We start from the raw sequence: 12,665 nt of genomic DNA, 5'->3' as shown, positions 1-12,665 counted from the left end.
GCTGTCCAGCCACACCTATCGATAACGATAGACGAGCGCGCGCGGTGGGGCAACGCCGCGGCTCAGCCACTCACATCTGGCAACGGTGGCCGCAAAATGGCAAAAAAATAATACATACGATTTAAAACTAATGACAATTACGTATTACGTGAAAAGAACGCAACGCAAGTAATTAAAACCCAATTGCCAATCAGCCCAGTCGGCGCGTGTGCGTGTGTGCGTAGCTGCAGCGAGAATCCGTGGGAAAAGTGATTCAAACGGGTTTCAGAATCGGAACCGAGCACTTGGGGCCTCCTCATCTCCATCTCATCCGATACCATTTTCCATCTACACTTGCGAAAAGCGACAGCGTGCGAGAGAGACGGCGCGAGTGAGCGGAGAGGCAGAGCGGCGAGAGTTGCGAGTGCGAGGCGAGTGCCAGTGCCAGTGAGTGCGAGCGAGAGCGCTGACAAAGCCAGCGCAACGCAGGCGAAAATCGCAACCAAATCGAAAATCGCAATCGAAATTCAACCGAATCGCAGATTCTGGCGAACAAAGGCGACGGCCCACTAGCAGCCACAGCAACACAACATCCATATCCACAACCCCGTGGCGCTCTCTTTTTGTTTTCGTTCCGCGTTTTCGCAAGCGGCGCTGAGTAAGCGCCAGAAAGAGTGCAAAAAAGAAAAAAAAGAAACGAAATAAGCAACGGAAAGAAAGAAGCCAGGAGCAACGAACTGTGTTTGCGGTGTGTGCTCTGCGTGCGAACGGGTAAGCTATATATGTCCCCCCCCAAGCTCGCTCTCGCTCTGTCCGCTGGCCAAATTCACGGGCCGGAATCGAGATTTTGGCCAACAGGAGTTAGCGAATTGCGTCTATTTCCACTGGGCCTGGCCACATTTATTGACGGTTTTCCCTGGAAATCTGCCTTGAATACAAAATACTTTCGCTGGCTTTTGGTAAAAAAAAAAAACGCGAACTGTGTGCGAGCGGGAGCGAAGAGAGCGCAGCTCGTCCTGTCGTCCTGCTCTCGCCGGCCAGCAGCGTTGCATTTGTCGGCGGCAGGTTTTCGTTTTCCGTTTTCCCTTTTATCGCAACCCCCCTACCCGTCCATAAGCCAAGTGTTTGTGCCAAATTGTGTTCAATCGGCTAGGAAGAGGCGAGCAAAGCGCCGTCTAATTGTTTAATAACTGCCAGGTGTTTTCTGGCCTGCCAGCCCTGCATTAATTGCCGCACCGGTCTGGCTGGATTTCCACGAACCGGTGGCAACGCCGTGCTCCACACCACTCACACGCACGCAATACATGCGAAAAGTGCGAAGTGGAAGAGGAAGAACACGACGACGACGAAGAAGAAGCAGCGGCAAACTTTACGTCGGACGGTGGCAAGCATAATCAAAAGTTAGCAATTTGTGCGAAATAAAACGAACAACCGCAGTCGAATAGCCATTGGACAGGCGGTCGAGTGTGCCAGCAAACCGCGAAACATTCAAAGTAAAGCGTTTTCGGCGTTTTCCATTCAGTTTACCATCGCTGCCTAACAAAAACGAAACGAAACTCCCCGAGTGTGCGGCTGTGTGCGTGTGTGGTGTTCCAACGGTATATTTCACTTTTCTCCTCTCTTTGTTTGCCTCTGCCAGCCACTGCACTCGCATACATACACATGCAAACATAAATAAAAGGATTTGGCTGTGAAACAAAAAGGAAAATTGCATTCGTCGATTAAATAATAACTATCAAAGCCTCTTGCTCTCGGTGCCTATACATGTCAGTGTGTGTGTGTGTGTGTGTGCCTGCCTGCCTGTGCCTGTGCCAGTGTGCGTTGTTCTTGTGAATGGTTGTTATTACAACAAAAAGGAGAGAAAAAAGAGAATTGTTGCCAAGCGTTTAGAGATTGTCTTGTATCCTCACACTTGCATTGCTTACACTTTAAATGCCCTGCACCGGGCATTGTTGTTGCTGGCAGGATTCTACTGTCCCCATTTCGGCTGTGTTTGTTGTTGCGGCCGCTGCCGCTGCAGTTGTCAGCCATTGTTCGGCCGCCCCTCCACGCCCCCCTCCCAGCAATTATTACAAGACGCCACCGCAAAAATTCTTTCAATGCGTTGCCGCTTCTGCCGCTGGTCTACTGTGTGTGTGTGGGCAGATCCGTCTAGCCGTCTCGCTCCCACTACTGGGCGCCCAAGGCAGCCTCTCAGTTGCGTGTGCCGAGTGCCAGTGGCTGTCCCGCTCGCACCAAACATTGGTTGCACCCAGTGGCTGACCGAGGGGGGTCACTGGGGGATAACTGTCCCCCCAAAAGTTTTCGTAATGAACGCAATATCAACAAAATCCAATTGATTATTTCAACAGTTTTTCCAAATTTAAGGGTTTATTTCACTATTTAGCACAATTAGGTGGTGTCCCAGGGTTTTACAAAGAAATTTTGTACTGTTAGTGAACAAAATTTCTTAGTATTTTTTTTTTGGTTCCCCCAGAACTTGTCATTTATTTGAGTATTTTAGAGGTAATGGAAAATTAAGTGGAATGTTAGGAATTTTATAAAGATTTACAACAATTATTTTTAAATAAACTTATCTAAAAAAATTGATTTTTCAGAACTTGTAATTATTTTTTCAGTATTTCCTAGGAAATTCAAACTTTTTAACTCATTTGTTTAATATCTTAAGTAAAATCAACAGAAGAGAATATTCCGAATCGAAACAATTTTTTTCAAATCCCAATAGGTTCAAGTCCCCTTCTGCTGTATTTCAGAGCCACCACTGGTCGCATTAGTGGTGTGGATCGCTCGGGGGTGGCTAAATGGAGGAGTTCCCTAACTCAACCGCACCAAAACACCAAACAAAACCCGCTTTGAAATCAATTTTATCGCTATCTTTGACTTTTACAGCCCACTAGAAAGACTGAAACAAGGAGCTTCGGCCCACAAGCGGTGATCCCAGCACCTTATCCTCATTCTCAACGAGAGCCACAGCCACATCCTAGCCCATCCTCCAGCGCAGCGGGAAGACGAGGAGCGCGGCGGCGGCGTGAAGGAAGCTAACGCTAATGAGGATCTATTGGCAGCATGAGTACACTGGGGGGAAGTAGGGGAGAGCGAAATGCCAAGCCCAAATTCACAGCGTTGGATATAAATCGCATGTACAAGAATAGCCGCGTAAGTAGACACCCTGGTTCGCCAGCTCAAACGATCCCAACCAGCTAACTAATCGGTCCTTCCTTCACCTCAGGGCGAGTCGAGTGAACCATCTGCACAAAAGAATCAAGTGCCACGTAAACATGGAATGCAAATCTTGGGCAAAGTGCCGTCCGCTAGGCGACCACCAGCCAATCTGCCATCCCTGAAGGCCGAGACCCACACCAGCAGCAACAACAATCTCCTAGTCTCAGTCGAAGGTGGGTTGTCCTAGTTGAAGTGCTTTCAAATAAGAATATGTTTAACTAATTGAATTTCTCTGTGCAGGAGCCACATCTGGAGGATCGGGCGCAGGCGGGTCAGCGGGATCAGGCGCGGCAGGAACCAACACTAGCCACAACAACACCACTGCCCACAGCGGAAGTTCAGGAGCAGGAGGCGGAGCGGGATCGGGCGGAGGAGGAGCTGCGTCGTCATCTGCTGGTGGACATCATAGCCAGCAGCAAGCCCACAGCCAGCACCTTCACAACAACAACATCGGTCTCGGCCTGAACGCTGGAAAGTTCGTCAATAGCAACAACAGCAGCAGCAGCAACAACAACGCCGGCATCTCAGGCGGCGGCAACAAGAACTTTAAATTAATCAACAACTCCGTTGGCAGCTCCGGCGGCGGAGGAGCAGGTGGATCGGGCGGCGGCGGCGGATCGTCAGGCTTAGGAGGAGGAGGAGGAGGCGGAGGATCAGGGTCCGGATCGGGCGGACACTCAGTCAACTCGCCCAAGACATGGTCTGCAATCACCACAGGACACGAGCGCGGCTCGGGCGGTCAGCACTTTGGCCGCCAGCAGCAGCAGGTTGTGCCCCACTACCAGAGTCCGCAATTCCAGTACGAGTTCCCCACGCTGGACGGCACAGTTGGCAGCGGCGCAGGCGGCGGTTCGGGAACGGGTGTGGGTTCCGGGGCCGGAGCGGGCAAGAGCCATTATCAGAATCAGGCGCACCATGCCGGCCACCAAAACCACCACCAGCATCAGCAGCACCACCAGCAGCATCAACAGCACCACCACCAGCAGCAACAGCACCATCGGGACTACCACCATGGCCACGGGCGCCAGTATGGACACCACTCGCATCGCGACTACAGAGATGGCAGCGACGACGTCGGCGGCGGGTCCGCGGAGCTTGGCGAGCTCAGCCTTCGTCCGCAGAACGACACGGCCGCCTGGCTGCAGCAGCAGGAGAAGGCGGCCAAGGTGGCAGCTGCTGCGGCAGCGGACCAGGGTCTCAACCTACAGGGCCCGGTCCACCATCAGATGGGCGGTAATGGCGGGGCCGGAGGAGGTACGGGCGGAGCTGTGCCCCTGCCCATCCTCTCGCTGATGCCCTCGTTCATGCGCAGCGGTGCCCCGTTGCCCGCCTCTGGAGCGACCGCGGCCAGCATCTTGGCCGGCGGATCCTTGGACTCGGGCGCCCTGCCCAGCGCTCCCTACCAGAACGGCATCCTCGGTGCTCGTTCCGCCTCGCCAGCGGTGGTGGGCAGCGGCGGCTTCCGGGCGGCCACTGTCATTCCCAAGCGACCACCGAACTCATCCTCGCCCCCGCAATCCGGACTGGGCCTTGGAGGATCACCCACTCCGCCACAATCCCAGCAGCAGCAGGCCAACGGCGGACGCAAGGATAAGGACTATGTGGTGGAGCCGGAGGTGGCACAGATGCAGCGTCCCATCATCCGCGAGGAGGATTTGGAGCGCCTTAACGCCATCGCCAAGGACGATAGCTGGACCAAACAGGACGACATTGACTACACGAAGAAACTAACATTCTCGGACGACGAGTCCACGCCGGAGGAGCATCAGGGGCAGGTCAAGCAGCACGGCTCCGCCCAGCAGCAGGCGCAGGGATCCTCCTCAGTATTGGCTGGAAATGATCAGCGCAAGCTGTCCGCCTCCACAACCAGTTGGCAGCGCGGCAAGGAGAGCACCGAACGCGAACAGCAGTCGGAGCTTAATCAGGATCAGCAGCAGCAGCCGCTGCAACAACAGCAGCAGCAAGAAATTCGCCAGCAGAACGGCCATCGTGGTAGCTCTGGCAATGTGGGAGCGCCAGTGGCCGGTGGCATTGCCCTGGATGCCAGCGTGTATGAGCGAGTGAAGCAGCGCAAGGAGGAGGAGGAGCGTCGCGAGATGGAGCGCAAGCAGGCGGCGGCCAAGAAGTTGCAGGAACTGGAGATGAAGATGAATAGCAAAAAGGCGGCGGCCGCAGCTCTGGCGGGCGCCGAGCCATCTTCGGGCTCCGCATCACTGACCAATGAGGTGGCGCCTCCATCCGCACCACTCGGAAATGTCAGCGAAGACGAGGGTGGAGGCCAAGGCGCCGGACTGCACCGACGACCACGTGGAAGCATCTCCAGTTTGGGCAGCGGCGTCACACCCACGGGAGGAGCTGGCGGCGGCAACGCTGGAGGAGTATCTTCAGCCTCCTCGGCTGGCGGCGACTACGGCCAGAAGACCTTCCTCACCCATTTCCAATCAAATCTACCACCCCGTTTCCAGCGCCAGCAGCAGCAGCAACAGCAGCAGCTGCCGCGCCTGGAGAAGAGCGCATCGGCCAGCAGTGCATTCGATAGCAATTCCCGCTACCTGCAAAAGGGCGGCGTAAGCGGTGGCGTGGGCGCCAGTGGAGGAGCACCCACCACTGCTGGCCAGGGCCGCAGCATTTCCGGCGGCTATGCGCAGCGAGGTGGCAGTGTCGGAGGAAGCGGCGGCGGCGGTGGCGGATACGGACGCAACCGCCACGACAGCAGCAGTGCTCGCGAGGAACAGGAGCTGGAACAGCAACAGCAGCGCTTCACCCGCGGTCAGGACTACCGCCAGGTGCAAGCCCTACCGCGCAGCATATCGGAGAACTCGCACCGCAAGACTAGCGTGTCATCGGCTGGTGATGATGTGCTTGGTGGCGGAAGCGGCTCGTGCTCGTCGTGGGCCGAGCAAACGGATGCCGAGCAGAAGGTGCACCATCGCCACCGCGAGGAGAGCTTCTCCTCCAGCCACAGCCACGATTCGGCGGTGCAAATAAAGATACTGCAGCGCCCGGCCCGTCAGCCGAGTCTCAGCGAGGAGTCTTCGAGCCAGCAGAAGCAGCTGCCCGCTTCGCCGCAACAGCAGAAGTCGCTGGCGAGCGAACCCATGCCCACGCAGATTCTGCGACGCAGCGTGGAGATCGAGAAGCCAGGCGAGGAGAGAGCCGAGGATAAGTCTGCCTTGGATTCGGAGGACAAGTCGAAGGCAGCAGCAGCTGGTGGCAAGGTGGACGATGACAAGTCCGGCAGCAAGCGGCCGAGTCCCAGGAGCGCAGCGGCATGCGGCGGACGAGGTGGCGGCCGCAGCTATACCGGCGGCAGTGGCGGATCAGCTGTCGGATCGGGCAGCAGCTACCGCGGGCAGAGGAGCGCCAGCGACTGGGGCAGCAATCGCAGCAGTGGCAGACGCTACTACGGCAGCGGCGGAGAGCAGTCGGAGCACTCTGAGGACGTGGACGAGGACTGCTACAGCAGCGGCGGAGGCGGAGCTGGAGGAGCAGCGCGTCGCAGCCCCAAGGAAGCGGGCGGCAGTGCTTCGAACTCCGGTCAGGCTGCGGCCAACAAGGCGGGCTTCTCGCCCCGCGGCGAACCCTCGCGACGTGGACGCGGTGGCCTCTCCAGCGGCGGAGGCGGTGGCAGCTCTGCCTCCGGCTATCGTCGCCAGCCCGTGGGCACCGGCTCAGCGGGAGGATCGGGCTCGGGTGGAGCGGGTCGCAGCTATGGCCGACTCGGCTACGAGGAATACGGCAAGCAGCAGCGCACCTCCGAGTCGGACGCGGACCTGGACAAGACCAAGCAGAACCAGCTGGCACTCAGCGCCGGCCTGCACAAACCCAGCAAGGATGACAAGGATTCGTCAGCGCTCAGCGGCGAGGAGAAGGACAAGACTGCCACTCTGGCCCCCGCCCACAACACTGCCCTGCTAGCGAAGGATGAGTTGCAGAAGGACGCAGCGGGCCGCCTGCCGCCGGGTCTCTCGGCAGCGGGCTCTGTAGTGGGATCCGTAACTGCCACGTCGTCGTCGGTCGCAGTACCCGGCTCGGCGGACAAGAAGAAGGGTGAGTCCTGTGCCGTGGTCGGCGGCGAGAAGGTGCCGGGCAGCAAGTTGCCCGCCATCGGCGAGAAGACCTCTCTGGGGGCCGTTGGCTCGGGTCCATCGACCAATCTCCTGCTGGACGCCGGCGCCCCGGTCAACACAATAATCTTTGAGAACTCCACGTACAAGCAGCAGGCAGCGGCCGCTGCCGTGGTGGTGACGAAGCCCGGAGCTCTCTCTGTGTCCAGTGGCGGCGCCACCATGACCGTGGACAGCCTGTCCAGTGCCCTGTCCCAGATGAGTTTCGGTGGCAAGGCGTCAGCGGCGGGAGCCGGTGAGGATTCCCAGGACATGAAACTGGGCTTCAGCTTCGTCGATGACCCCACCGCACCGCTAAAGGTGGTGGACACGATCGATAAGACGGCCAGCCAGCAGCAGCAACAGCAACAACACTCCCAGCAGCAGCAGCAACAACAGCAGCAGCAGCAACAGCAGCAGCAAAACAACTCGACGGCGGATCTCAATATGAAGATAGCCAGCGTAAAGAAGGTGTGGGAGTCGGCCACGCCCATGTCCGACGGCCCGTCGCCGGCGCAAGTGCAGCAGCAGCAGCAACAGCAGCCGCAACAGCAACAGCAGTCGCAGGTGCAGGTGGTTGCCCAGCAGCAGCAACAGCAGCAGGTGGTGGGGCAGCAGCAGACGGGCGACGATGGCAGTGGCCACATGAGCGCCGCCTCCTTTGTGGCCGCCGTCGCTGCCTCACAGCACCAGCAGCAGCACCAGCAAATGCCGCACTACGCGGTGTCGGCGGTGCACATGCAGAGCCACCACCACCAACAGCAGCAACAACAGCAGGCGGCGGCAGCGGTGGCGGCAGCGCAGGCGCAGCACCACCAGCAGCAGCAGGCACAGGCGCACCACCAGCAGCACCATGCACTCTCCTCGCCGGGCCCGGTGCCCGGCGGCCATGGCCATGGATACGGCCATGGCTCGCCGTTCGACGCGGCATCGTTGGAGCAGCAGTTCCAGCAGGAGGACTACCCCAGTCCCCAGCAGCAACAGCAGGCGCACCAGAAGACCAAGCAGCTGCAGCAGCAACAGCACCTGGGCATGTCGCCGCCGCCCAGCCAGCAGCAGCAGCAGCAGCACTCGCAACAACAGCAGCAGCAACAGCAGGCACACCAGCAACAGCAGCAGCAGGCCCACCAGCAGCAGCAGCAACAGCAGCCGTCATTCTACCAGGCGTCACCGCAATTCGGCGTCGGTGGCATTCCCACGATCCCCAGCCCGCCGGCCGTGGTGTTCAACTCGTCGCAGATGCCGCCGCCGCCACCGTCGCAGGGCGGCAATCTGTACGCTCCATTCCATTCGCTCGATCATTCGAGCCGTTCGCCAGCCTACTCGGCGGCGGCGGCCGCCCACAGCTTCCCGAACCATTATGCGGCAGCAGCAGCGGCGGCGGCGGCAGCGGCCGTGGGCGGCGGTCCCTTCAATGTCAACGTGAACGCCTACGCGCCCATGACACCGCACGGCGGCAGCCTGCCGCCCACAGCGCCCACCCCGGACATGTACTCGAACCTCTCCTCGCAGTTCCGTCTGGGCGGCGGTCCGGGCCCGGGTCCGGGTCCCTTTGGCCAGCCCAGCTCGCAGCAGCTGAGCAATCCGAGCAACCACGGCGCCGTGGCCATCATCTCGTCCAGCAGCAACTCCATGATGTCGTCAGGGGCGGCCAAGCCGCCGCCCAGCCAGCAGCCCATCGGCGCCATTGGCTCCAAGTCGGCGGGCAGCGGTGGCGGTCCGGGACCAGGACCTGGCCCGTATGCCACCACGCAGCAGTACATGAATCTTTATGCGGGCCCGCCGCCCCAGCATCCGGGCCAGGGTGGTCCGCCGCCGGGCGCCCATCAGCTGCAGTCGAACAGCTACTACTCGAATTCGGCGCCGGGCGGACCGAGTGGACCGCAGTTCTACGGCGGACCACCGCCGCAGGGCAATGGCGGGGCGCAGAGCTATGGCCTGGCCACGGCCGCGGGCATGTATGGCGGCCACCAGGGCGGTCCGCCGGGCTCCAATGGACCGCCGGGACCGCCGCAGTCGCAGCACACGATGGGCACCTTCAACACGCAGTTCATGAACTCGCAGCTCCTGACGGCGGCCAGCATCAATCAGTACCGCGGCGGACCGACGCCCGGAGCGGCCTATCTCAAGGGCAGCCAGGGACAGGCGCACATGCAAGACTCGGTAAGCAGAGGACGAGGAGGAGGAGGCGACGCCTCCATGCCCACTTTCCCATACCATTAACCATGTTGTCGTTCTCCTAGTTCTTTGTAAGCAAGACAAACAATTCAAGACCGTAGAAAGGTGTGTGGCGGCGCGTTTGAGCCAGATTCGGAGCCCGATAGCCGGGCGATCTTGTGTGTTGGATGATTTATCGTTGATTTCAAGCCGAGAAGGCAAAGCCCTTACAATATTATCGTTTGACTGTTTGTTTTTTGAAGCGAAGCCAAACCAACGCGGTTGGAGTCGAGAGTTGGTCAAGATTCGGAGCCAGAGAAGTGCAGAAGAACATGATCTACTACGATGTATCTATCCTTGTGTTATTCCAATGTTTTTGCCACAGATATGTAATCTTTTTTGCTTTTGTAATGGGCTCTCCCCCGCCATGTACTTTCGAATTCTGCGACCTGGTTCTGCAGTAGAAAACTTTGATTTTGAGCGAGACAATTGTGCTTGAGCCATGTGAAGAATGAATACTCAATAAACGGTTGGCACATTAGCATCAAGTTGTTGTCGTACTTTAAATAATCGAAGGGTCTTGCGTTTGTGGATTATCGGAGGCTTATACTCATTGAAAGCTTCCATGGTTCGCTATAAAATCTAACTACATATATGATGAAATAAGTAATTATTCTTTGGGTTTATTAGGTGTGTCTAGGTTTTGGCTTCGAGTGTTATTTATGACTTGTATACCCCAAAGAATTCCTAATGTGGTTATAAACTTTAAAACTTAAAAGCACCTATTTAAAAATAAAGTACTTCGAACCATTTAGACAACGTTTTTACGACAGTATTATGGTATAATTTATATTTTGTAAGTGTTTATGCTTTGTAGTTAGTTGAAAAACCACAAAAAGGTTTTCCAGAATAGAATTCAACGGTTTTCAATATAAATACAGGGTGTTTGATCCCAATTTCCCATTAAAACCAGTGTTGACAGTAAGAAAAAAATGAATATAGTGTTGAAAAAGTCATTTTATTAACTATGATTAACAATTAACAACACTTTTCTAAGAATCTAAAATGATTTAAACTACAGCTTAAAATGTATTATTAACCTAATTTCAATTATATAGGCTACACTTTAAATGCTTATTTAGTCTCCTATACATCCTTTGCTAATCCTATTTATTCCGCTTCTTTCCGCAGATGGGTCGTCAGCTGAAGAGTCCTCTGAGCGCCGACATGAGCTTGGGTCTGGCCAAGCAGGTGCAGTCGCAGCCCAGTCCGCCGCACCACAAGAACTACGGCGCGGTAAGTGTGCACCTCGGAGCTCTCCGGGATCTCGCATCTTGCTAATTTCCCCTTTCTCCTCGCAGTGGGATCTGCAGAACCAGGTGCTGCAGCAGCAGCAGCAATCTCAGCAGCAACAGCAGCAGCAACAGCGCCAGGGCGGCGGCGGCGGTGGCAACGGGCCGAACATGAACGCCCTGGGCGGCCGCGGCAGCGGAGCCGTAGGCAGTGGCAGCGGCAATGGCGGCGGAGGCGGTGGCTCCCAGGTGGGCGGCAATGGCGGTGGCAATGGCGTCGGCAGCGTGGGCCAGAGCGGCGGCGGTGGCCAGGGACGCTATCCCACGCCCATTCAGCGGCCCAACAACTACCCCCAGCATCCGCAGCAACAGCAGCAGCAGCAGCAACAACAGCAGCAACAGCAACAGCAGCAACAACAGCAGCAGCAGCAGCGGGAGCAGGCGGCAGCAGTGGCGGCGGCGGCTCAGCGGGCCCAGAATATGCGACAGGTGACCGGAGGCGGTGGCGGCGGCGGCGTGGGCGGCAGTGCCGGCGGCGGTGGCAGCAACACACCTGTGGGCCCACCCGGCGGCAATAACGGCGGCAATGGCGGCCCAGGAGGAGCGGGCGGCGCTGGAGGATCCGGCGGAGCGGCGGGCTCGGGACCCGGCGGCAAGCCCTACTATGCGAATAACGCCTCGGGAGCGGGCGGTGCCGGCAATCGGGGTGAGTGGCATGCGAACTGAGCGCCCGGTGGCCACCACCAGCCGCCACCAGCCAGTCGAAACCGGCCAGCAAGCGAACCAAGCACCCACCAGGAAACCCCAGAAATAGCAACACAGAACCGGAAATGGATAGCGCAGGAGGATGAGGAGGAGGAGGAGCAAGAGGAGGAGGGTCAGGCCCAGAGCTGGGCCAAAAGAGAGCTATCCAGGCCGAGAACATAAACGTAAACCGAGCAAGTCAGGCGGAGGAGTAACTAGAAAAGTGGAATATTGAAACAGGCAGAACCAGGCAGAACCAGGCGAGGCACAGACAGACACTTAGCCCTTGACCCGCGCGTGGGGGAGAGGCATGTGATGCGATGCGAGTAGGCAAGTGAGCTAGTTGGGGGGCTTCCCCGTCACAACCGCAGGAATGGCCACTCAGCAGGAGTCGGCGAAAGTAAACGAGAGTCGCGAATCGCAAGTCGAGAGTGAGGAGACGAAAGGTTCAGCAGGAAACGAGTAAGGAATACCTAATTGCAAGAAGAAATATTTAAAGAAAACACAACAACACACAACACCACACCACACCACACCACACCACGCCACACCCACACATGCATACATTTACATATACATACATACATACGGAATAGCAGAGTGTATTTTTTGTCAAACAAATTTACATAATAATATATTACTTTTATATACTTATGATTTTCTGTAGTAGAGTCTTTCTCCCCTAAAAACCATGCAACAAAACGAACCTTTGGCACTGCGTCTGCTTTAATTTCTTTATATATATACATATTGTTTAATTTTTTTGCAACCAACAAAAAATCAACTAATAATTCTAATTTATGATTATGCTACAATATACATTATATATACCATCTATCTATCTATATCTATCGATATGCATCTTTCTGTGTAGACAGCGAATAAGAGAGAGACAGACAGGCGGACAGAGAGAGAGAGAGAGACAGACAGACGTAGACAGAGAGGGAGAGACGGAGCTAGCAAACGAGGGAGACGGAGAATACGAGTTTGTTTAAGCGCAAAGTTAAGTTCAAACGTAAAACCCATACATTTAGAAATATTGTCGTCTTTCGAAGAACAACCAAGACATATAGACACTTGCGTCGCAAAAACAGTACTCGGCGGGCCCTATATTGTTAAACGTACTATGGTAAACTAAACCCTGATCCTAACTAAAACCGAAACT

At 56.5% G+C, this 12,665-nt stretch overlaps 1 protein-coding gene across 5 annotated transcripts; it reads left to right on the top strand.

Annotated features, from left to right (window-relative positions):
- The first annotated feature begins 81 nt into the window (after positions 1-81).
- LOC108025723 (hornerin) lies at positions 82-12,337 on the top strand. 5 transcript variants are annotated; one of them, XM_017096287.3, is made up of 6 exons: positions 82-750; positions 2,869-3,135; positions 3,209-3,374; positions 3,442-9,470; positions 10,656-10,760; positions 10,826-12,337. In XM_017096287.3, the coding sequence occupies exons 2-6, from the start codon at positions 3,046-3,048 to the stop codon at positions 11,480-11,482; spliced, it is 7,047 nt and encodes a 2,348-aa protein (XP_016951776.1). In that variant the 5' UTR covers positions 82-750; positions 2,869-3,045; the 3' UTR covers positions 11,483-12,337. The 5 variants fall into 5 exon arrangements, with proteins under 5 accessions (XP_016951776.1, XP_016951778.1, XP_043948857.1 ...); XM_044092922.2 differs by lacking the exon at positions 82-750 and adding an exon at positions 1,290-1,472; XM_017096288.3 differs by lacking the exon at positions 82-750 and adding an exon at positions 1,290-1,577.
- Positions 12,338-12,665: the final 328 nt, after the last annotated feature.

Source organism: Drosophila biarmipes, chromosome X (assembly GCF_025231255.1).
Source record: "Drosophila biarmipes strain raj3 chromosome X, RU_DBia_V1.1, whole genome shotgun sequence".
In the NCBI taxonomy this organism is placed as follows: Eukaryota; Metazoa; Arthropoda; class Insecta; order Diptera; family Drosophilidae; genus Drosophila; species Drosophila biarmipes.
This window is presented reverse-complemented; position numbering and strand designations above follow the sequence as displayed.